The following is a 26,587-nucleotide window of genomic DNA, read 5'->3' as shown; positions in this document are numbered from 1 at the left end:
ATATAGTGCACTACTTTTGGCCATAGCCTCAGCCAAACGTAGGGCACTATAAAAGGAAATAAGGTGCCAGAAGTAGTGCACTACATAGGGAATAGGGCACTGAAGTATTTCACTACATAGGGAATAAGTTCCTGAAGTTGTTCAACAAATAAGGGAAAGGGTGCTAAAATAGTGCACTACATCATGAATAGGATGCCTAAAGTAGTGCACTACGTAGGGAATAGCGTGCCCTTCACACTACCTCTGGGATGAGCTGAAACAGGGCGTTGGAGTAGAGGGTGCCAATGGCCAGGGCTATGAAGTAGAGCAGCAGACGCTTGTAAAAGGTTTTCCTCATGAAGGGGACCACACTGGCCCCAACCAGCGAACACAGAGAAATGAAGGTCACACACAGGAAGCCATAACCCCAAACTGACCATGACCAGGGGGTGAGAGAGGGGCGGAAAGATAGATCGAGGAGAGAGGGAGAGAGAGGGGGAAGGGGGACCAAAGAGGAGAGGGAAAAAAAGGAAAGAAAGGGGAAAATTAGTTCAATTAACATCATGAAATCATTAAAGATATTATTTTGGGCAGTAGAAGGATTAACCTGAAAACACCAGTTAATGTCAGCCCTGAAGAAAGTAATCACATCATCCTCAACAGTTCTGATCCCAGAGAACAGGAAATGCCCAATCAATGGACACTGACTGTCTATTCACAATCCATGTCCATTCACAGACCTGTGTGTGTGTGTGAGAGAGAGAGACCACTGTATGATGAGGAGACACCATGATTTGTTTCCCATCAGACCAGTGTTCCGACCCCAAACAGCCTGTGATTAAGAGATGAGGGAGTAATTATGTCATCGCAGATCAGAGGAAGCAGAATCCTCAGGCCTTCGTGATGCAACCTGGAACCACTGGCGCGGTCAAACAATACAGGAGGTTATTAGGGAGTACGCAACGCAAGACCGATCAGATAAAACCAGAGAAAAATAGGGACAGGGAAGCTTGGAACACACACACACCATTGTCTTTCAGGCCAGGTGTGTCTACTCTGCACCACTCCACTAGCTAGCTGCTAGCTGCCCCAGGGCATGGTGTGAGCTCCTGCTGGCTCATGGCAGACAGACTAAACAGTCCCACTGCCTGAGAGCGTAATTTAATTTTTTAGACCAAATTCACCAATCCTCTTTTGAGAAAGGGGGTAAAGTTGTGGAACACTGGGAGCAGCAAATACCCACTTGGCCTGGTTTCCCCTGAGGTGAGCTTAGAGGGGTACGAGGCACTGTGCAGCCAGCCAGCCAACCAGCCAGCCAGCCTCTCTCAAAGGAGAACCAGTCTCACAGATGGCATATATATATATATATATATATATATATATATATATATATATATATATATTCCACAGCCAGCGAAGACTGCAGAGTAGCCAGACCAGCCCGTGTAGACTCACACACAGATGACAGAGAGAGAACAATCAGTCCAGAATTCCAGTAGCAGAGAAAACCACTGAAGCAACTGTAGAATCACAGTAGCTCTTTGATGACCACTGGTTGGCTGAACACGACAATTCCCAAGCTGCTAATTACACCCCCAGGAAGAGACAGAAGGAAATGCCCAGGAGGAGGTGAAGGATAGAGAGAGTGCTGTGGTCGGTGGGGCATGTTTGTTAAGGGAGTATAGAGGGAGGGGATTGGGGAGAAATCTTTTGTTGGTGACTTTTTCCCAACAGGGGATTGATGGATACCGCACCTCTGGCAAGAGCTGGAACACAGCGGTGGAGTAGAGCGTTCCGATGGAGAGGGCGATGAAAAACACGAGCGCCCGGCGCATGTGACTCGTCCTCATGAGGGGAACCAGGAACACACCGGTGAGAGAGAAGGCACTGACCAGGGTCACACTCAGAATAGAGAAACCCCACACTGATGGGAGAAGAGGAGGCACACCACACACCAAAGAGAGGGTTTGAAGTGAACACTGAAGAACACGTGCCGTTTGTTTAATATGACAATTACTCTGTGTGCTGTGACAATGATCACAGAGGACTGTGACTACAGGAGCAGCAATGATCACAGAGCACTGTGACTACAGGAGCAGTAATGATCACAGAGGACTGTGACTACAGGAGCAGTAATGATCACAGAGGACTGTGACTACAGGAGCAGTAATGATCACAGAGGACTGTGACTACAGGAGCAGTAATGATCACAGAGGACTGTGACTACAGGAGCAGTAATGATCACAGAGGACTGTGACTACAGGAGCAGTAATGATCACAGAGGACTGTGACTACAGGAGCAGCAATGATGACAGATCGTGTGTGTGATGTCTGAGGGGGAGGTATCACAGGGCGGTATGGAGGGGAAATGGGATCAGTGGAAAGGGAAGGGGGAGGTATCACAGGGCGGTATGGAGGGGAAATGGGATCAGTGGAAAGGGAAGGGGGAGGTATCACAGGGCGGGATGGAGGGGAAATGGGATCAGTGGAAAGGGAAGGGGGAGAAGTGACATTGTGGAAAGGTGCAGTCCACATGTAGACCACATTGCGGTGGTGTTGAGTATAAAACTCTTGTAATGTAAATGAAGAGTTAAGAGTTTCCTTTCAGCACACAAAAAACACCTGTATCCTGTGGGAGAGGAAGATTGGTTAACTTTGGTTGTGGTGTGGATTTCAGAAGTGACAAGGTCTGTAAGAAGAATTTAGTTTATTAATTCGACCATTTAAAAAAACAAGCACACATAAAACTTGAAAAAGCCATACATGCACATCAGTAAAATCATGGAGGATAACAAAGTCTGGGACTTATTTCCATTGTGGTCCTCTTAAAACAAGGTGACTAGGCAAGATCCAACACTGTTGAACACAGTATGACAGAGAGATAATAAAACACTAAAACGAAGAAGAAGAACCAGATCCAACACTGTTGAACACAGTATGACAGAGAGATAATAAAACACTAAAACGAAGAAGAAGAACCAGATCCAACAGGGTTGAACACAGTATGACAGAGAGATAACAAAACACTAAAACGAAGAAGAAGAACCAGATCCAACAGGGTTGAACACAGTATGACAGAGAGATAATAAAACACTAAAACGAAGAAGAAGAACCAGATCCAACAGGGTTGAACACAGTATGACAGAGAGATAACAAAACACTAAAACGAAGAAGAAGAACCAGATCCAACAGGGTTGAACACAGTATGACAGAGAGATAACAAAACAAAGAAGAACATCTCTCTCATCATTGCAGTGACATCATAAGGTACGTTCAAATGGACACAAAAGACAAACAGTTTTTGTTGACTTTATTTTTAAAGCAGGGCAGAGAGGATGTGTTGTTCAAACAGGACTAGACAACTACGGTGTAAACACTTGAAAGGAATTGATCCATCCCTCATCCTTGTTTGAAGAAGCGTCGCTGACAGTTACATCCTGAGTCGTGTGGTTAGAACATGACATTTTACGTTTGAGTAATTTAGTGGATGTGGTTATCGACAGCGACGTACAAGTGACTTACAATTAGTGCACTCAAAGTAGGTCAAACCACCACATAACCACAAAGCAACTTCGGCCCGTCCTCCTTAGAATTTTTTTACCGTAACCTTTATTTAACTAGGAAAATGATAGTGTAACCTGCAAAGAAGAGGGAAACATTTGAAGGACGGACCAAACCCTCCTTCCCTCTGCATAATGAACGCACATCGTCTCAATAGGAAGAAGTCATCTTCAAATACAGTGCGTGAAACCCTAAACAAAATGGGACAAGCACAAATCTTGGAGCAAAACAGAGACGGCCATTTCATGAACAGAGACTTTTAAAAGGAGGGCAATAGGACACATTGAACAGACGTCACTCTGCCCCCACTGCAGCATCCCAGCAGCAGCAGCTAGTGGCACCTCAGCCTGAGTCACAGCTGGCCAAATACCCCGTCCCAGACCTGGGTTCAAATACCCCGTCCCAGACCTGGGTTCAAATACCCCGTCCCAGACCTGGGTTCAAATACCCCGTCCCAGACCTGGGTTCAAATACCCCGTCCCAGACCTGGGTTCAAATAGTATTCCAAATCTTTAAATATACTTCAGCTGTGATTGAGCTTGCCTGGCGCAATAGGGCCAATGGAATCGTTTCAAAAGTGTAAACCATGCCATCTACCACTCCAGGTTTGGCTTAAGCAAACACAATATATTTCAAATACTATTTGAACCCAGGACTGCACTGGGGAGAGTGCTCTAGACATTAGTGGAAGATGAGTGAAAATGTATCTCTAGCCAAAACACATCCTGTATCAATGCTTCTCTTGACAGAAATGAGGACACAGAAAGGGAGAAATACCATAAAGAGTGAGAGTTTTTTAAACATCTTCTTGAACATCATCCAGATTAATCACTAACACCATCACAGGTCAGAGTTCTCTTCCACCATGGTCAGTTCATGTGTTAGAATCTTTGCAAATTGCAACTAGAACTGTTAGCTGGTATAGAGATGAGAGGCAAGGCATATCGACATTGTTGAGTTTGGTTTCTAAAACACCACAGAAACAGAATAGGTAGTACCTGACACAGTTCTAAAATCCTCATGACTTTCTACAACGAGTTAGAATGTCCTTTCTATGTACTGTAATTCTAGGTGCAGTGCCCCAGTGGGAGGATCACACTAGTTTACTACATTCTCAAAGCCTGTCATTAACAGTCTTTTTATACCCACCAGCTACACCAGGGTCAACTTAGACTGGGCTCTGATGAGAACTAGCTAGTAGCTACTGTTCTTGTTCGCATGTTAAATACGGCTAATTTATACGGAATAAAAGTAAACTACACCCTAAAAGCACCTGTACAAAAGCCTAGGCTGCAGCCTACATACATCCACAACACAAGCGCCTAGATTAGAACCAGATACTAAAATGGCTTCCAGAGTAACAACAAGGACATCCAGTTACATGGCCTGCCAACCTCTGATGTCAGCAGGCTGAGAAGCTGTGGGCAGTGTGAGCCAGATCGATCCAAGATGGAGGTGCCTTTACGTATCATCTGTACCTGCTAAGAGGATTCTGTACCTAGTATCTGCTGACTGTGGCATTCTAATAATGGCTGTTCTGTGCTAAAGTGGACCAGGAAGTACGAGATGTTGAAAGCTAGAGGAGAAGCATAACCAACTGCCTTTGAACCTTCCTCTGAACTTCATACTGCAGACCAATTCTAACCCACAACAGATTCCTAGAGAAGAGGAAATTGCATTGTTCTCATGAAAACGTCTTGGAGAAAGTTTAACATAAGACAATCCAGTGGAAAATGGTTGCCCTTGTTGTGTCACATCTGGTGACTAAACTGCCTTGATAAACAGAATGTGAACAGTCAGCAGTATAATGTAATTGCAGTACAGGTACATCAAATCAAAGTTGTCTAAAAATGAAATGCGGATAAAACACGTATATAAAGTATGTAGAAAAGATAATGGAGGTATATATTCTTTATAAGATCATCTTTACCTAAATAAAAACTAGTCAGGGAGAATCTAAAATTCCCCAAATGTCATTACATGGGTGCCCCACTGATTTTGTTATGCTTGAGTCAGACAGCATCACAAAACGGCATTAACCATGGCAAAATGTGTAGAATTGCAGGAAACTAGCTTTATAAATGTATTTTTGTTGTAATTATTTTTTTACAGGACGGTCTCAACCATTGGCTACGACCACTACCATGCCCTCCCCCTTTTACGTAGAAACACTACAAATGTATTATGGAAAGACAATAGAAGTTGAGAGGCTCACCTTCAGCAGCAGTGGGTTTGGAAGGCGGGTCTATGAAAATCTCCTCCTTTTTCTCCACCCCACAGGCGCCAGAGTCCAATTGCTGAAGCATGGTGGGGCAGAGCTCCTGTAGGCCACGCCCATCCAGACGAGACTGCTCGTTCATACTGTAAACTGCCAGCGTGTCTCCAGGTAAGCACTTTGGAGGGAAAAAGGCAAGCCGTCACACACACACTGACCACAAAAAGAAACCCCAATCATTTCCTATCTACTGTTTTCCCTTTGTGGAAAACTAAAGTGAGATTAACTTATCCATATAGATATGATGGAACTGGAAGGTTCCATGCCTGAGCACACAAACTCTGGACAAAAAGTAAACACTCACTCCCTTCGCTCAGCACATGACCATGAAACACACCTCTAACATGAAGAGAAGACAACTTTGTGTTAACTTATCCCTCTGCTCTCAAATCAACATGGCATTAAGCCTAGTAAGAATGCAAAGCGTCCTACATGGCATTAAGCCTAGTAAGAATGCAAAGCGTCCTACATGGCATTAAGCCTAGTAAGAATGCAAAGCGTCCTACATGGCATTAAGCCTAGTAAGAATGCAAAGCGTCCTACATGGCATTAAGCCTAGTAAGAATGCAAAGCGTCCTACATGGCATTAAGCCTAGTAAGAATGCAAAGCGTCCAACATGGCATTAAGCCTAGTAAGAATGCAAAGCGTCCAACATGGCATTAAGCCTAGTAAGAATGCAAAGCGTCCTACATGGCATTAAGCCTAGTAAGAATGCAAAGCGTCCTACATGGCATTAAGCCTAGTAAGAATGCAAAGCGTCCTACATGGCATTAAGCCTAGTAAGAATGCAAAGCGTCCTACATGGCATTAAGCCTAGTAAGAATGCAAAGCGTCCTACATGGCATTAAGCCTAGTAAGAATGCAAAGCGTCCCACATGGCATTAAGCCTAGTAAGAATGCAAAGCGTCCTACATGGCATTAAGCCTAGTAAGAATGCAAAGCGTCCTACATGGCATTAAGCCTAGTAAGAATGCAAAGCGTCCCACATGGCATTAAGCCTAGTAAGAATGCAAAGCGTCCTACATGGCATTAAGCCTAGTAAGAATGCAAAGCGTCCTACATGGCATTAAGCCTAGTAAGAATGCAAAGCGTCCTACATGGCATTAAGCCTAGTAAGAATGCAAAGCGTCCTACATGGCATTAAGCCTAGTAAGAATGCAAAGCGTCCCACATGGCATTAAGCCTAGTAAGAATGCAAAGCGTCCCACATGGCATTAAGCCTAGTAAGAATGCAAAGCGTCCTACATGGCATTAAGCCTAGTAAGAATGCAAAGCGTCCCACATGGCATTAAGCCTAGTAAGAATGCAAAGCGTCCCACATGGCATTAAGCCTAGTAAGAATGCAAAGCGTCCCATCTCAGTGTTTCCGCTGTAGTCATTTACACTGTATACAAGCCGCTGATGCACGCCTTTGGAACATCTACATTTAAAAAACGTATAATAAATCAATTTAATATACCATCACAATAAATACATTATTTATTTTAGTCAGGTCTGAAAAAGCACTATAATATGAAGAAAATGTATGCTAACCAGTTACAAGATCACATTTTGGAATCTGGCTAATGATTAGCCCAATAGGGTAATCATTTTATTTATAGCATATTTATTTATAGCCAATATGCTGCATCAGTTGGGCTGATAATGCTTATTGCTAGTAGCATACCTGAAAATATAGACCATGAATACATAGGCTGAATGCATGGTCCAATATGTTAAAAATAATGAAATAATTGTACCAACATGTTATTGGATATTATATTTTAGATGGTGTCAGTATCATTTATTTTTCATTCATTTTGGAGTAGAATGTCCATTTAGAAAGTCACCAAAACTGAGATTCTCAGTCCTTCTACATAAAAATTATTTGGGGGGACCCGAACCGCCAAAACAAGGGTGAGGGGGGGGGGGGGGGGGAACCCCGGAGACGGACTGGATATAGGGATGTCACTTCCTGTGTTTTGACATGAACAGCAATAAATCAATATGCTCCATCACAAATGTTTTGAAAACACAAACTGTCATTAAGGTTTGTTTGGGACAGATCTCATGGAGGGGGTCTGAAAGGAAGGAAATGTAGGGAGAGAGTGGCTCCTAATGCTTAGCATAAAGTCAATATAAATCTATTTACTTTGGACAGGTTGACTCTGGGCGGCGCCGGTGGAGCTGTCGCCTCTGCTGCGGTGCCGTTGTCCCCCAGGCCAGGTGCACCGAGTCGGGCCAGCAAAGAGCGAAGCTGGGGGACAGAGATGGTGGCATTGTCCCCATATCGCTCCAACAGGCCCTGCAGCACCTGGGCCGGAGAAGCCTGGTCTTCGCCGAGTACTCTCCCCAAGGGACACAGCAGCAGGGCAAGGGAGAGGAAGACTGTCAGCTGGGCCACACAGACCGAGCAGCCATGGACGGGACTCTGAGTCATGATGATTATGATGACCCCTCCACTGACTGAGGAACAGGAAGAGAGCAAAATGGGTTAGTTAGTAGTTCTGGCTGGCTGAGGAGAGGTCACAGAGGGGGTCAGTAGGTCCACACAGTGGGTTCTGGCTGGGGAGAGGAGAGGTCACTGAGGGGGTCAGTAGGTCCACACAGTGGGTTCTGGCTGGGGAGAGGTCACAGAGGGGGTCAGTAGGTCCACACAGTGGGTTCTGGCTGGGGAGAGGTCACAGAGGGGGTCAGTAGGTCCACACAGTGGGTTCTGGCTGGGGAGAGGAGAGGTCATAAAGGTCACAGAGGGGGTTAGTAGGTCCACACAGTGGGTTCTGGCTGGGGAGAGGAGAGGTCATAAAGGTCACAGAGGGGGTTAGTAGGTCAACACAGTGGGTTCTGGCTGGCTGAGGAGAGGTCATAAAGGTCACAGAGGGGGTCAGTAGGTCAACACAGTGACTGGTTCCCAAACCTTTTTGTGCAGCCAGCCAGCCACACACACCAAGTTTCATTGTCTTAAACCTGGTACAATGAACAGAGGAGAGTAGGGAAAACCCTCAGCAACCCGAGCCCAAACACTATTACACCCTGATCTCACATAATAACAGTAGCCCTTCCACGACAGGAAGATGGAGTAGCTACAATGACGCACAGTTATGCATCAGAGGACCAATTCAGTCAACAGTCCAGAGTCTAACCCACACACAGAGGACCAGTTCAGTCAACAGTCCAGAGTCTAACCCACACACAGAGGACCAGTTCAGTCAACAGTCCAGAGTCTAACCCACACACAGAGGACCAGTTCAGTCAACAGTCCAGAGTCTAACCCACACACAGAGGACCAGTTCAGTCAACAGTCCAGAGGCTAACCCACACACAGAGGACCAGTTCAGTCAACAGTCCAGACATCAGTAATCCATATTACATCATGGCAGTTGACAACCTGAGATGAGGGAGGGAGGCTAAATAAACGCTGAGTAAACGGTTCAGAACAACGTTTCCATTCATTGCCTTGCAGTATGAAAGACTTACCTCTTCCGACCCGAGTAGTGTGACGGGGCTTAGAGCTCTTATGTAGAGCCCTCGGTACAGAGTAGAGCTCTTAGGTCTTCAGTCGGGCTTGGGTAGTAGAGTGAAGAGATAGAAAGAGCAGGGCAGTCAACTGTGGGAGAGAGAAAATAAATATATTAGTTTAAAACTTAGAGCTAAAACGGAATATGGAAAAGTACAAACAACACCTCATAGAACAGTGTAGCAGCCAGCCACCATGGAAACACACTCTGTATACCCACTTGCCTCACACTAGAGCAGCCAGTTTAGACATTGGGAAAACAAGCAGATGCCACAAACCCACAGTCTAAGAACTCTAGTCACTTCAACTGACATTCCTTGTCGATTCAGTTTGAAGATATAAAACAGAATGTGTATGAGGCCCGGGCTATACAGATAGTTTAGGATATCCAGTCTGGATATCCAGTCTGGTTCAGGGGCCAACAGAATACTGTCCCATAGCAGGACTTGGCGTGTACAGTCTCTCTCTTGCCCTTGTTCTCTCTCTCCCTTTCTCTTGGTTTGTTTCTCTGTGTGTCTGCTGGGAAGAGGCTCAGTGTGACCTGTCCTTGTATGAAACACAGAATTGGAGGGGCAGAGAGAGATAAAGAGCCACAGAGGGGCAGAGAGAGGTAAAAATCCAGCAGAGACCAGGCTTTGTGGACTCTAGCTCCGACTACATCGATTTGCTCAAGGTCAATACTTCCAAAAAATGTAAGTCATGAAACGCCCACCTTGTTGCTACGTTTGTCCTCTGTAGTTGCATGTCTTTCTTTGTTTGTCAATGGCAACTCACAGCAAATGTGTCAATTGATGTCTTCTCCACTCTGTTGTCTATAATGAACTTCACCTTCCTTCACCATGGAGTGAAGTCCGACCAGAGTAAAATCAAGCTACTGGGGCTCAACCTCATGGCAATACCTGCAGACTGTCTAGCTAGGTGGGAGTGGTCACCATAAGGAACACAACCCAGACTACTAAATCATCAGATTACAACGAGATGTAGAAGTTTAAACACATCCAAGAGATTAAGCAGGAACTGCTGAGTAGAAACATAAAAAAAAAAGGCCCAGTGCAGTCGAACATGTGATTCTCCTGGGTTTTATAGACACCACTATTGAGTTGCACCTAGGGCTGTTGCTGTCATGACATTTTGTCAGCGGGTTATTGTCATGTAAAAGACTGCTGGTCTCACGGTATTTGACTGTTTATTAACATAAACACATTTAGCATCTCCTGGTCTCCAGCTGTATTCAAGCCTCTGATGCCTTTGGAACATTTACATTTTAAAAAAATGAATCCATGATTTATTTTAGTCAGGTCTAAAGAAACACTATGATATGAAAAGGCATTTTAGAAGAACAGATTATGAGTTTGCCTACTGCATGTTATCTGGCTATGGTCCATGACCTAGGCTGTAGGATTATTCATTTACCTGACAAGATATGCTTATAAGTCCCATGCCATTCTTTTATATCATATGATTTTACAGTAAGAAGAATATAACTGAACTTAGCTGAATAAAATAGAAAGGAACATTTTCCCATTCCGGAGTGAGTGCACATATGAAGTGGCTATGTTGAGCATTAAAGTGATCATTTCAAACAGGTCCTATATACTCTATTTAAAGTTATTTGGCAACTTTAGTTGTGAATGATACAAACCTTAGAATGGGTTAGAAATCTATGCATATATGGGCTGCATGATGCGACTACAGGATATTGATGATTTCAGAAGGTTGCGGGGAAAAAAGCTTGCTCTCTGATCCTCGCCTCAGGCTGCACAGCTGTTCTCTCATCAAGTGATCACATTTTCACCCATCAGACTATTCTCAACGTAATCTTGTTTTATCTAATATGTAAGATTAGTTTTGATTTAGAATGGCCCAATATCAAATGGGCAGCAAGAGGGGCAGGGGGAAAAATATGTCATCTGTACGTACTCGAATAGCGAATGGAGGCCGCGCATGGCGGTCCGTTTTGTAGGCTACAGCGAATGGGAGGCCGCGCATGGCGGTCCGTTTTGTAGGCTACAGCGAATGGGAGGCCGCGCATGGCGGTCCGTTTTGTAGGCTACAGCCTCGTTTGGCGCATGGACTCCACAAGGTGTCGAAAGCGTTCCACAGTGATGCTGGCCCATGTTGACTCCAATGCTTCCCACAGTTGTGTCAAGTTGGCTGGATGTCCTTTAGGTGGTGGACTGTTCTTGACACACACAGGAAACTGTTGAGGGTGAAAAACCCAGCAGTGTTGCAGTTCTTGATACACTAAAAACCGGTGCGCCTGGCACCCAGTGCCATACCCCGTTCAAAAGCACCCCCTGAATGGCACACAGACAACGCATGTCTCAATTGCCGCAAGGCTTAAAAATCCTTCTTTAACTGGTCTCCTCCCATTCATTTCAAATGATATTTGTCACATGCACCGAATACAACAGGTGTAGGTAGACCATACAGTGAAATGCTTAAAAGCCCTTAACCAACAATGCAGTTAAGAAATAGATACGTAAACAAATAATTAAAGAGCAGCAGTAAAATAACAATAGCGGGGATATATACAGGGTACAGAGTTAATGTGCTGGGGTACAGGTTAGTGGAGGTAATATGTACATGTAGGTTGAGTTAAAGTGACAATGCATAGATAATAAACAGAGTAGCAGCAGCGTAAAAGGGGGGGGGGGGACGGACACAATGCAAATAGTCTGGGTAGCCATTTGATTAGCTGTTCAGGAGTCTTATGGCTTGGGGGTAGAAGCTGTTTAGAAGCCTCTTGGATCTAAACTTGGCGCTCCGGTACCACTTGCCGTGCGTTAGGAGAGAAAACAGTCTATAACTTGGGTGGCTGGAGTCTGCCAATTTCTAGGGCCTTCCTCTGACTGATTACACTGAATGTAGTGGGTTTAACAAGAGACATCAACAAGGAATCATAGCTTTCACCTGGATTCACCTGGTCAGTCTGTCATAGAAAGAGTGTTCCTAATGTTTTGTACACTTTGTGTATATTTCTACACTATGAGATTGGAATTATACTGTAAAATTGTTTAAAAAATAATGCCCTTTTAGTTTAAGATCGCCTGAAATATCAGCCTGTTTTGGTGAGATGTAGTTTTGGCCTGACATCACCAGGCAGAAAACTTCTCTGCCAATAACAGATCGTTTTCAGTTTCCCCCTTCCCAAGTCAGACCACTCAGACAGTCCTAGTAAAATTCTTACTTGAGAAATTCCTCTCTGCTAAGAAGATATTTCTCTTCCTTTTTGACCATTTAATTGAAAACAAAAATCACAGTAAGGTCCTTCAAATTGTTACCCAGAAATGATTTGATAGAGATAAAACCCAGTTGCACTAGACCTTTAAAATACTGTGGTCCTGAATGGATAAAAATACCCATAATACTGTGCAGGGCTGACTCATCGTTCTCAGGATGACAAGGTAAAGTAATAGTAGTGAAGAGGTTTATAATGTCCAGGCATGTCTCCAGAGGTTATATTGAGACCACATATAGATAAGGTGGTAGGATCAGTCAGTCTGCTCTGCTCTAGTCAATACTAGCCAACCTGACTGCCTGCCAGGACCCTGGTCTCTGACCTGTGTGTAGGCTACACTGCTGCATAACAAAACTAGGGTTTGGGGACTATGATGTAAAAGATCACACATATTTAGGTTATTACAGGAATATACAGTACTTGACATGGATGGAGACAGACGAGACGGGGAACCAATAGGCTACATGGATGGGGACAGAAGAGACGGGGAACCAATAGGCTACATGGATGGGGACAGAAGAGACGGGGAACCAATAGGCTACATGGATGGAGACAGACGAGACGGGGAACCAATAGGCTACATGGATGGGGACAGAAGAGACGGGGAACCAATAGGCTACATGGATGGAGACAGACGAGACGGGGAACCAATAGGCTACATGGATGGGGACAGAAGAGACGGGGAACCAATAGGCTACATGGATGGGGACAGAAGAGACGGGGAACCAATAGGCTACATGGATGGGGACAGAAGAGACGGGGAACCAATAGGCTACATGGATGGAGACAGAAGAGACGGGGAACCAATAGGCTACATGGATGGGGACAGAAGAGACGGGGAACCAATAGGCTACATGGATGGGGACAGAAGAGACGGGGAACCAATAGGCTACATGGATGGGGACAGAAGAGACGGGGAACCAATAGGCTACATGGATGGGGACAGAAGAGACGGGGAACCAATAGGCTACATGGATGGGGACAGAAGAGACGGGGAACCAATAGGCTACATGGATGGGGACAGAAGAGACGGGGAACCAATAGGCTACATGGATGGGGACAGAAGAGACGGGGAACCAATAGGCTACATGGATGGGGACAGAAGAGACGGGGAACCAATAGGCTACATGGATGGGGACAGAAGAGACGGGGAACCAATAGGCTACATGGATGGGGTCAGAAGAGACGGGGAACCAATAGGCTACATGGATGAAATACCAAACAGTAGTCACATCCACCTACCGGCTCTTGATATGCTGTAGTAAATAGGCTAGCCTGGAGACGAGGTCACCAGCGCCCCATCACTGTTCCCACATCGCAACCTGGGCCCTAATCCACAAAGTGTCTCAGGAGTACTGATCTATGATCAGTTTAGCCTTTTAGAACATAAGGAATCAGATGATATGGATTTATGGACAGATCCTAGATCAGCACTCCTACACAGATGCTTTGCGGATACGAGTCCTGATCTGTCAAACAGTGAAAGAGCGAGTGAGTTCTTCATTGATGACATAACAGTGCAATCAGAACAGTGCAATCAGAACAGTGCAATCAGAACAGTTAGCGTGGTACAGTCTCTGACCTAACATTTTAGAGGTCTGCACAGAAAACATGTTGCTGTTTTAAAATGTTATTTCCTGCAATTCTACACATGTTGCCATAGCATAATCCCTCTGAGTGACTTAAACACTAGAACAAAATCAATGTGGGTGCCATGAAAGGACATTTTTGAATTTTAGATTATTATTTTTTAATCTTGTGGTTGTTAGTTCTCAAAGATGATATTATTTTAAAATATACAGCTCTATTTTCGACATACTTTATATCTGGTTTTAGTCATTTAAGTTTAAAAACAGAAAACTTATCATCCTTAAAATTATTTTGGAGATGGTAAAAGAGCTGAGAAGATATGTTTATTTTTTACCATTTTAATTTTAAACAAATCACAGTAAGGTTCTTGTTAGCCAGTAATGATTTGATAGAGAGAAAAAAAAAACTGCTGCATTGTACCTTTAACTAGCCTGCTGCAGCACAAACATCTCTGGGACCAGGTTTAATGACCTTTATCTGCAGAGTCAGCAGGAAACTCATGCTAGAACTCAGGGAAAGTGGAAGACAATCAGCAGGAAACTCAGTGCAGTATTACTATAATAATCTCAAAAAAAGGGACTGGTGTTCTCTTTCAGCACCGTCTGCCTGACACCACACTGCCTCGAGTCTGCTAGAGGTTATTCAATGTAGGCTATCACAACACACAGACAGGACATCTGGGGGGGAGTCAATGGAAGGAAGTGAGACAGAGTTACAGTTAGACACCATAGTAACTTAAATGAGCTCGGCGTTTACGCATGCAATACGCACACAGATGACTTTCTCTAAAACAGCAATAAGTTGTGCCATAAAGGCTATACGCCATTGCATAAACCATATATTTATGAGAGAAAGTCAATCATTATGAAGGCGCTACTTTTGACTGAACACGTCGCAGCTTCTCTCATCTGTGAAGTCAGCCTGGCACAGACAACCCACATCCAGCTACTGTAACAAGTTGCCGCCTGGCCTCCATAACACTCAGCGGAAAGTTTATCAAAGCAATTTGACGAATGTAAAAAAAAAAAGAACAGTGATGGAACATTTAAAGTCTGTTTACGGTGTGTTCATAAAGTTCCCAGAAAATCTGCTGAAAGCAGCACTATCCTGAAGACGTAGGCTAGACACATGATACACCACCAGCAACACACTTAACCAGAGTACTCAGCCTACTTTAAAAACCTTTGTAATATTCTGTATCCGACTAATCACAATTCCCCCGAACTCAAAAATAGCCTAATAAGGACCAAACTATGTACAGGTTGAAAATCAAAAAGTAACTTGCCAGCTTCAGAAGATCTTTCTCGTCAGAAAAGCTGAAGCTTTCACCTCAGAAACAGGTCGCACTTTGAGTCTTCCTCAAGAGGTTTTGACTGACAAGAGTATCTTATAGTGTAGGGGAAGATGGGGGGGAGGGGGTGGAAACTATGTAGAGGGGAGACGGGGGAGAAAGCCCACAATACAACCCTAACATTCTGTGAGAACTTAATTATAGAGTTCAGTAAAATCTCAGGACAGGTGGTGTTATTAACCAACACTGACGTTGTCATTAGATGACAAAGCATTTAATAGATCAGGGAGACTCAGAACACACACACACACACACACACACACACACACACACACACACACACACACACCACACACACACACACACACACACACACACACACACACACACACACACACACACACACACACACCTTCAGAATGAGCACGAGGCTGAGTGTTGACAGGAGTGGCAGAACATGAGAAAGAATAATCTATACATTGTCATGTTATATGTATTCCCTCTATTGGGCTAGAACACTAATCCATCCATTAATAGGATTCCTTACAGTAGTGAAATAATAAGTTACGCAACCTTCTAAAACATCTTCTGATCGAAAACAAAATAATAAAGTGTGCTTCTTCGCTGAGGGCAGAATCCGTAGGCGAGCGAGTAAACTCCTACCGCCATCCGCTCTTCATGCTAAAGTGCAAATATCCCTGTATATATTGTTATTTTTTTACTGCTGCTCTTTAATTACTTGTTACTTTTATCTCTTATCCGTATTTTTTTTTAAACTGCACTGTCTGTTAGGGGCTCGTAAGTAAACATTTCACTGTAAGGTTGTATTCAGTGCATGTGACTAATTTGATTATTGGAAAATAAAATTGAATAAAATACGATTAAGATTATCCTACCAACGGGACATCAAACTGTAACATCTTATGTTTCACCGAGACGTGGCTGAACGACAAACCAGACAATATAGAGCTGGCGGGATTTTCCATGTACCTCTGGTAAGATGAGGGGTAGGGGTGTGTGTATATTTGTCAATAACAGCTTGTGCACAATGTCTAATATTAAAGAAGTCTCGAGGTATTGCTCGCCCGAGGTAGAGTACCTTATGATAAGCTGTTGACAACATTATCTACCAAGAGAGATCTCATCTATATTATTCGTAACCGTCTATTTACCACCACAGAACGAAGCTGGCACTAAGACCGCTCTCAGCCAACTCTATAAGGACATAAATAAAGAAAATGCTCACCCTGAAGCGACGCGCCTAGTGGCTGGGGACTTTAATGCAGGAAAACTTAAATCAGTTTTACCAAATCTTTACCAGCATGTCACATGTGCAACCAGGAAAAAAGAAAAAAAATCCTAGACCACCTTTATGCATACAAAGCTCTCTCCCGCCCTCCATTTGGCAAATCTGACCATAATTCTATCCTCCTGATTCCTGCTTACAAGTAAAAACTAAAGCAGGAAGCACTAGTGACTCGCTCAATACGGAAGTGGTCAGATGACGCGGATGCTACACTACAGGACTGTTTTGCTAGCACAGACTGGAATATGTTCCGGGATTCATCCAATGGCATCAAGGAGTACACCACCTCAGTCACCGGCTTCATCAATAAGTGCATCAACAACGTCGTCCCCAACAGTGACCGTACGTACATATCCCAACCAGAAGCCATGGATTACAGGCAACATTCGCGTCGCGCTAAAGGCTAGAGCTGCCGCTTTCAAGGAGCGTGACACTAACCCTGACGCTTATAAGAAATCCCGCTATGCCCTCAGACGAACAATCAAACAAGCAAAGCTTCAATACAGGATTAAGATTGAATCCTACTACACCGGCTCTGACACTCGTCAGATGTGGCAGGACTTGAAAACTATTACGGACTAAAAAAAGGGAAACTCAGACGCGAGCTGCCCAGTGACACATGCCTACCAGACGAGCTAAATGCCTTTTATGCTCGTGTCGAAGCATGCAACACTGAAGCACGCACAAGAGCACCAGCTGTTCTGGATGACTGTGTGATAACGCTCTCTGTAGTTGATGTGAACAAAACCTTTAAAACAGGTCAACATTCCCAAAGTCGCTGGGCCAGACGGATTACCAGGACATGTATACAAAGCATGCGTGGACCAACTGTCAAGTGTATTCACCGACATTTTCAACCTCTCCCTGACCGAGTCTGTAATACCAACATGTTTCAAGCAGACCACCATAGTCCCTGTGCCCAAGGAAGTGAAGGTAACCTGACTAAATGATTACCGCCCCGTGGCACTCACATCGGTAGCCATAAAGTGCTTTGAAAGGCTGGTCATGGCTCACATCAACAACACCCTCCCGGACACCCTAGACCCACTCCAATTCGCATACCGCCCCAACAGATCCACAGATGACACAATCTCAATCGCACTCCACACTGCCCTTTCTCACCTTGACAAAAGGAACACCTATGTGAGAATGCTGTTCATTGACAACAGCTCAGCGTTCAACACCATAGTGCCCACGAAGCTCATCACTAAGCTAAGGACTCCAGGACTAAACACCTCCCTCTGCAACTGGATCCTGGACTTCCTGACGGGCCGCCCCCAGGTGGTAAGACGTCTGCAACAACACGTCTGCCACGCTGATCCTTAATACTGGGGCCCCTCAGGGGTGTGTACTTAGTCCCCTCCTGTATTCCTTGTTCACCCACGACTGCGTGGCCAAACGACTCCAACACCATCATTAAGTTTTCTGATGACACAACAGTGGTAGGCCTGATCACCGACAACGATGAGACGACCTATAGGGAGGTGGTCAGAGAACTGGCAGTGTTGTGCCAGGACAACAACCTCCCCCTCAATGTGAGCAAGACAAAGGAGCTGATCGTGGACTACAGGAAAAGGCGGGCTGAACAGGCCTCCATTAACATCAACGGGGCTGTAGTGGAGCGGGTCGGGAGTTTGAAGTTCCTTGCAACGAACTATCATGGTCCAAACATACCAAGACAGTCGTGAAGAGGGCACGACAAAACCTTTTCCCCCCTCAGGAGACTGAAAAGATTTGGTCCCCAGATCCTCAAAAGGTTCTACAGCTGCACCATCGAGAGCATCCTGACCGGATTCATCACCGCCTGGTATGGCAACTGCTCGGCATATAAGGCGCTACAGAGGGTAGTGCGTACGGCCCAGTACAGTACATCGCTGGGGTCAAGCTTCCTGCCATCCAGGACCTATATAATAGGCGGTGTCAGAGGAAAGCCCAAAGAATTGTCAGAGACTCCAGTCACCAAAGTTATAGACTTTTCTCTGCAACCGCACGGCAAGCGGTGCCGGAGCACCAAGTCTAGGACCAAAAGGCTCCTCAACAGCTTCTACCCCCAAGCCATAAGACCGCTGAACAATTACTAAAATTGTCACCGGACAATTTACATTGAACCCCCCCCTCCCTTTGTACACTGCTGCTACTCGCTGTTTATCATCTATGCATAGTCACTTCACCCCCACCTACATATAGAAATTACCTCAACTAACCTGTACTCCCGCTCAGTGACTCTGTACCGGTGCTCCTGTATATAGTCTCATTATTGTTATTCTTATTGTGTTACTTCTTATTTTAGTCTACTTGGTAGATATTTTCTTAACTCTTCTTGAGCTGCACTGTTGGTTAAGGGCTTGTAACGAAGCATTTCACGGTGGCGATTGACTCCGCCAGGACAGCGGAGTCAATCACCACCTTCCGGAGACACCTGAAACCCCACCTCTTTAAGGAATACCTAGGAGTAATCCTTCTACCCCCCCCCCCCCCCCCAAAAAAGATTTAGATGCACCATTGTAAAGTGGTTGTTCCACTGGATATCATAAGGTGAATGCACCAATTTGTAAGTCGCTCTGGATAAGAGCGTCTGCTAAATGACTTAAATGTAAATTGTAAAGTCTACACTTGTTGTATTCGGCGCATGTGACAAATAAAGTTTGATTTGATTTCGTCACGTTGAAACAATAGCTATTGAAGAGCGCAAAGTGGTTTAATAAATGACAGAGACAATCAACCCTCTGTAGTTCTAGATAGACATCTACTGCATCTCCCCTCATCCAATCAAACAGGTCAGATCCAATCCAAGTTTATTTGTCACGTGTCGAATACAACAGGTGTAGACCGAACAGTGAACTGCTTACTTATAACCCCTTAACCAACAATGCAGTTTTAAGAAAATATTTACTAAATGAGCTAAAGTAAAATAAATAAATGAGTAATAATAAAATAACAATGACGAGGCAGAGTAGAAGGGGTACAGGTTAGTTGAGGTAATATGTACATGCAGGTAGGGGTAAAGTGACTATGCATAGATAATAAACAGCGAGTAGCACCACGGTAAGAAAAAAAACGGGGTGGGGGAGGCTAAGGTTGCTGGAGTCTTTGGAAATCCAGAGGTCCCCCGCCCCCAGATACTAGCTAATGTTAACTAGTAGATAGTAAAGCTAGCTAGCTGGTTACATATATTTCTAGCTAACTAGCTTGTGACACGTAGAGGTTGATGCAGCTCCTCGAGTTCATAGCTGGAGAGTCGACACCCAACCAGTGTGATAGTTAGCGTCTATGTATGGGTTAGCTAGCTGCTAACAACCTTCAGTGCCTAATGATCAAATCAAATGTTATTTGTCACATGCACCGAATACAACAGGTGTAGACTTTACAGTGAACTGCTTACTTACAAGCCCTTAACTCTATTTCTTGAACTGCATTGTTGGTTAAGAAAATATTGACAAAATAAAGTAAAAAAATAACAATTAAATAACAATAACGAGGCTACATGCAGGGGGTACCGAGTCAATGTGCGGGGTACAAGGCTATTTGAGGATTATGATAGTACCTTCTGGCCGGGGAGGTTTTGTTAGACATACTGCAGTACTTTGGCGTTTAAGAAAGTATTCTTTAAAACATCCCGCTTTGGGATGGATTTGTCCATGTGTAGTACATACAGTGCCTTAAAGTATTCACCCCCCCCCTGATACTTTCTCTACATTTTGTTGTGCCCGAATTTAAAAAGGATTTCATTGAGATTTTGTCAATGGCCTACACACAGTACCCTAAAATGACAACCTGGAATTATGTTTATATACATTTTAACAAATGAAAAGCTGAAATGTCTTTAGTCAATAAGTATTCAACCCCTTTGTTATGTCAAGCGTAAATAACTTCAGGAGCAAAAATGTGGTTAAACCCTTAAAGTCGATATAAATATAAACCTGTCAAAAAAATGTAAACCTGTCAGTTTAAAATTAGAGATGTGTTGAATTGGATGCGTCTCCATCCACCGATGTAACACTTCTGCATCTGCAGTGAAAGGTGCCGTAGAGAGGTGTTTGTCAGATCATAACACATCACGAAAATCTGTCATCTCACAAAGTCGTCTGAACGGTTTGCCCTAAAAACTATTATGACTCCTCTATGGAAAGCTGAGACTCTTACGATGTCAGTGTTTTTCTCTGGGACGCCCACAGCCCTCAAGACTTATTGAAGGTCCCCCCTGTACAAGTCGAAAAAAAATTCATGGAAGTATACTGAACAAAAATAGAAAAGCAACATGTAATAATTGCAGTAACGATTTTACTGAGTTACAGTTCATTTAAGGAAATTTGTCAATTTAAATAAATTCATTAGGCCCTACTTTACAGATTTCACATGACTGGGCAGTGGCACAGCCATGGGTGGGCATAGGCCCACCCACTTGGGAGCCAGGCCATCCCACTTTGGAGCCAGGCCCAGCCAATCAGAATGAGTTTTTCCCCACAGAAGGGCTTTATTACAGACAGAAATACTCCTCGATTTCACCAGCTTTCCGGGTGGCTGGTCTCAAGACGATCCTGCAGGTTTAGAAACCTGTATTGGAGGTCCTGGGCTGGCGTGGTTATACATTGTCTGCGGTTGTGAGGCCGGTTGGACGTACTGCCAAATTCTCTAAAACGGCGTTGGACGCGGTTTATGGTAGAGAAATTAACATTCCATTTTCTGGCAACAGCTCTGGTGAACATTCCTGCAGTCAGCATACCAATTGCACGCTCCATCAAAACTTGAGGAATCTGTGGCATTGTGTTGTGAAACTTTTTGTCCCCAGGACAAAAGTGCACCTGTTTAATGATCATGCTGTTTAAAATCAGCTTCTTGATATGCCACACCTGTCAGGTGGATCTTGGCAAAGGAGAACGTCTCACTAGCATGGATGTAAACAAATTTGTGGACAACATTTGAGAGAAATAAGCTTTTTGTTCGTATGGAACATTTCTGGGATCTTTTATTTCAGCTCAAGAAACATGGGACCAACACTTTACATGTTGCGTTTATATTTTTGTTCAGTATATGGCTGTTTAGTGCCAAAAATAGGAAGATAAATAGAACAAAAAAATATATGTTTTCTGATCTCTCAGATAAAGGATAGACAGTTCAGAATAAACTTCCTTTAAATGTTTATTTTAGGACCGTTGTGCCATGTAGTAAATATGTTATTCAATGTGTTTGCATTGTCTAATAGCAGTAAGGCCAAATAAATGTTACTAAAAAAAAATGTTTTATTTATTTTTTGATACTTCAAGGAGTCTTAAAATACATGATCAAATAGCAAAATGATCCTTGGTATGACCTTCTTTAAAAAGGTCCATGTAGCTTAGTAGAACCCCCTCCCCCGGCTTAGACAGGTCTTAGACTTATGGGTTGACAAGTAACATAATACGTTGCATGGACTCAATAATAGTGTTTAAAATGGTTTTTCAATGACTACCTCCTCTCAGCACACCACACATACAATTATCTTTGGTCCCTCAGTTGAGCAGTGACTTTCAAACAGACTCAATCACAAAGACCAGGGAGGTTGGTAGATGGGCACCTATTGGTAGATGGGTTAAAAAAAAAAAAAAATTAAATAAGAAAGCAGTCATTGAATATCCCTTTGAGCATTATGAAGTTATTAATTACACTTTCCATGATGAATCAATCCACCCATTCACTGCAAAGACACAGACGTCCTTCCTAACTCAGTTGCCGAAGAGGAACTGCTCAGGGATTTCACCATGAAGCCAATGGTGACTTTAAAACAGAAAGCTTAATGGCCGTGATGGGAGAAAACTGAGGATGGATCAACAACATTGTAGTTACTCCACAATACTAACCTAAATGACAGAGTGAAAAGGAGGAAGCCTGTACAGAATACAGATATTCCAAAACATACATCCTGTTCGCAATAAGGAACTAAAGTAAAACTGCGGCAAAGAAATTCACTTAATGTCCTGAATAAAAAGCGTTATGTTCGAGAAAAATCCAACACCACATCACTGAGTACCACTTCATATATTCAAGCATGATGGTGGCTGCATCTATTATGGGTATGCTTGTCATCGGCAAGGACTAGGGAGTTTTTCAGGATTAAAAGAAATGGAATAGAGCTAAGCACAGGTAAAATGCTAGAGAAAAACACTGGTAGACAAATTCACCGTTCAGCAGGTCAACAACCTAAAATACAAGGCCAAATCTACACTGGAGCTTGCCAAGACAACGTTGAATGTTCCTGAGTGACCTAGTTATAGTTTTGACTTGAATCTGCTTTAAAATATATGGCAAGACTTGAAAATGGCTGTCTAGACATGATCAACAACCAACTTGACAGAGCTAGAAGATTTATTTTAAAGCATAACGTGCAAATAACGTGCTAACACTAATGTTAGATTTAAAAAAAAGTTTAACTTTGACATTACAGTATTGTGTAGATCGTTGACAAAAAAGTAATACAATTGAATGCATTTTAATCCCACCTTGTAACACAACAAAATATGGATAAAGTCAAAGGGTGTGAATACTTTCTGAAGGTACTGTACATGCATAATCTATGAGCATAATTACGGTTTTAGCTAAATTACACACGAAATTCCTCATTTGAAAGTAACTCGTATGGACGCTGCTCTGTGCCTTTTCGCCTACATTTCACGCCACATGGGCCAGCCCCCTAGCAATTGTGATTTTAGCCAATGAGCTCCAGCCCCTTGCATTTGAGTGACAGCTACCAAGAGACATGCCCAGTATCATACATTCTTTATTTTAGCCTTATTTTACCAGGTAACTTGACTGAGAACACATTCTCATCTTACAGCAACGACCTGTTGAATAGTTAATGGGAGAGGAGAGGGGATGAATGAGCCAATTGAAGCTGGGGATGAATAGGTGGCCATGATGGTACGAGGGCGAGATTGGGAATTTAGCCAGGACACACACCTACTCTTACGATTGGCTCTCTCCAAACCTAACACACTTGATTTTTTTTAAACGCAACAAGCAGCAATTTGAACAATTTTACTAAGTTACAGTTCATATAAGGAAATCAGTAAATTGAAAAATGAATTAGGCCCTAATCTGTGGATTTGGAGAGGCCTGCCTATGGGTTAGGGTCCCCCACATGGCCATATTTCCATGTTTTACAGTGCTTGTTTATGGAAAACAGATGAAAGACAGCGGCTTATCTTTGCCTAAACATCAGACTGTTACCATGGTTACCCCATGGATATTCAGTCTGAAATAAATCTGCCTTAAAAAAAATACCACAAGAGTCTCTACAACCCAGAATGTTGAATAAAATGAATACTTATGTAAATGTTATGAGTTTCTTAAAATGTTTAATCGATTTGCTAACATTTATTTAAAAAACTGTTTTTGCTGTGTCATTACGGGGTATTGTGTGTAGATTGATGAGGGGGAAAAAACATTTTTGAATAAGGCTGTAACGTAACAAAATGTGGAAAAAGTAAAGGGGTCTGAATACTTTCCGAAGGCCCTGTACTTTCTGTTGGTCCTTTTGATGGTAGGTGGTGAGTTTTACCCGACTTTTTGCAGCAGCCTTAGGTTCTGTCGCTTGTATTTTTAATTTCTAGAAGCATTGCACAATATGTAAACAATAACTGATTGTGCCACTCACTGCATGTAACAACAATCAGTTAGTGTGCAGCTCAGGTCCAGTCAATGTAACAACAATCAGTTAGCGTGCAGCGCAGGCCAAGTCAATGTAACAACAATCAGTTAGCGTGCAGCTCAGGCCCAGTCAATGTAACAACAATCAGTTAGCGTGCAGCTCAGGTCCAGTCAATGTAACAACAATCAGTTAGCGTGCAGCTCAGGTCCAGTCAATGTAACAACAATCAGTTAGTGTGCAGCTCAGGCCCAGTCAATGTAACAACAATCAGTTAGTGTGCAGCTCAGCGCCCCAGTCAATGTAACAACAATCAGTTAGTGTGCAGCTCAGGCCCAGTCAATGTAACAACAATCAGTTAGCGTGCAGCTCAGGCTCAGTCAATGTAACAACAATCAGTTAGTGTGCAGCTCAGGCCCAGTCAATGTAACAACAATCAGTTAGTGTGCAGCTCAGGCCCAGTCAATGTAACAACAAGAGCAGGTCCTTGTTTTGTTGATCAATAATAATGCCCCAATAAATGGTATTGGGAGCCCAATACAATATATATAGAGATTTTTTTTTGGGGGGGGGGGGGGGGGGGGGTATTGTTGTAACACTATTATTCCGGTATTACTGTAGACATTAAATACATTTTAAGGAATTACAATGCATAATTATTACATTTACAGTAGCTCCTTTATTAACACTGGGCAAAACAGTAAGTGTACATTTCGCATACGCGCAATTTTTTTGATGTCATATGAAAGTAAGTTAGATGGCTTTATTTTTCTTGAACTGTACCGCAATTGTGAATTGATTCACGTTTAAATGTAGTATTTGACCGTTTTGTCTGCCAAGGCCAATCCGCGTCTCAACAGAACATGTAAGACCCTTCATAAGGAGTAACGTTAGCAGCTAACGTTAGCTAGTTAGCTTTGTTAGCTAGCTTTGTCAGCTAGCCCATTCTCAGCGAGACGCACATTTTTAGCAAAAGCTATGCATACAATATACATGTTAACATTGATAATAGTCCGCTAAATTGTATATTCGTAGACTAGCTAGCAAGCTACGACGACAGACCAAGAAGCCAGGCTGAAGCATCATAGGATGATGTGATACATGCTCACCTACCGGCTGGAGGAGATCAGCTAGCTAGCTAACTCACTCCCGCACGTGTGATCTCTTCCTTTCTTTGCATATATTGCAATCAATCGTCCATTAAAGAGGGCCCCTTTTCAATGCATCACAAAGGCAACAAAGGCTACTTAATCTCCCTCTCTCATGCTAAAGATAACGCTGTGCCAGATATGATCTGATTTGTCGGACAATTCGCTGTATGAGAAGAAGTGACGTCTGAAGTTAAAAGACCGCCCTTACGGTGCATTACATTTTGGACCGGTTTCAATCTGACTCAATGTGTTTATGTTTCCTCCTCCTCTAAAATTGTCAAAATTGATATTGTAGATAAAATAGGATTTTCAGGTACTATTCTGATTAGGGCATAATAGACATGAGGACTTGTTAGCAGGCTTTGCATTGATATAGCTACTGAAGAGTTTTCTGGAGTTACATGTTGATGATGACGTTCCATTCATGAATGTCGTCAAAAACTATTTTCTTAGGATTTAGCGCGTTCAAGCGGATATAACAGATATGCCACATATACTTGTCACAGGATAGGACCCAATTTGGTGAGTGGTTCCCAGAGGACACTAATTAATAGGTAATAGTTAGGTACCACTGACTTGAGCCAGGGTTCCGGTCTTGAAGCACGGTTTCGACTGCTCCTACAGTTTAGCTTCAGTACTGCAGTTTAACTGACGAACGGCACCGAAAGACAATTTCTATACACGGCCACATAGAGAAGTCAGATTAGCAAATTCCTAATAAGACACTTTAGTCATCACCTTTGTGCACAAAACATCCATTAAATTATTCAAATAATTGTGTATAGGGTGCGTGTGTATAGGCTGTGTGTGTGTGTATAGGCTGTGTGTGTACAGGCTGTGTGTGTATAGGGTGTGTGTGTATAGGGTGTGTGTGTATAGGCTGTGTGTGTATAGGCTGTGTGTGTATAGGGTGTGTGTGTATAGGCTGTGTGTGTATAGACAGTCAGCGAGCATCAAAACATTTGAAAAAGAATAGATAGAGGACTATTTCTAGCAAATTTTGACTGTGAGGAAACTTTAAAAATCTACGTATCAGCCATTATGATAATGACCCTTCAGTGTGTGTCTGTGCTGT

General features: G+C 43.3%; 1 protein-coding gene across 5 annotated transcripts in view; it reads right to left on the bottom strand.

The window, feature by feature from the left end:
• slc39a14 (solute carrier family 39 member 14) overlaps window positions 1-25,719 on the bottom strand; it is a 46,576-nt gene extending 20,857 nt beyond the window's left edge. Inside the window, exons 1-5 of one of the 5 annotated variants that reach the window (XM_045695338.2) lie at window positions 25,475-25,719; window positions 9,273-9,402; window positions 7,948-8,261; window positions 5,756-5,933; window positions 242-411 (exon numbers count right to left, since the gene is read on the bottom strand). In XM_045695338.2, coding sequence (XP_045551294.1) covers window positions 242-411; window positions 5,756-5,933; window positions 7,948-8,235 — 636 coding nt within the window. In that variant the 5' untranslated portion in view covers window positions 8,236-8,261; window positions 9,273-9,402; window positions 25,475-25,719. Of the gene's footprint in view, window positions 1-241; window positions 412-1,733; window positions 1,904-5,755; window positions 5,934-7,947; window positions 8,262-9,272; window positions 9,403-10,024; window positions 10,646-13,795; window positions 14,072-25,470 lie in introns of those variants that run through there. The other 4 variants (XM_045695341.2, XM_045695336.2, XM_045695339.2 and 1 more) reach the window with 4 other exon arrangements.
• Between the last annotated feature and the right edge of the window lie 868 nt (window positions 25,720-26,587).

The sequence above is a fragment of the Salmo salar genome, chromosome 15 (assembly GCF_965601325.2).
Source record: "Salmo salar chromosome 15, fSalSal1, whole genome shotgun sequence".
NCBI classification, from domain to species: domain Eukaryota; kingdom Metazoa; phylum Chordata; class Actinopteri; order Salmoniformes; family Salmonidae; genus Salmo; species Salmo salar.
This window is presented reverse-complemented; position numbering and strand designations above follow the sequence as displayed.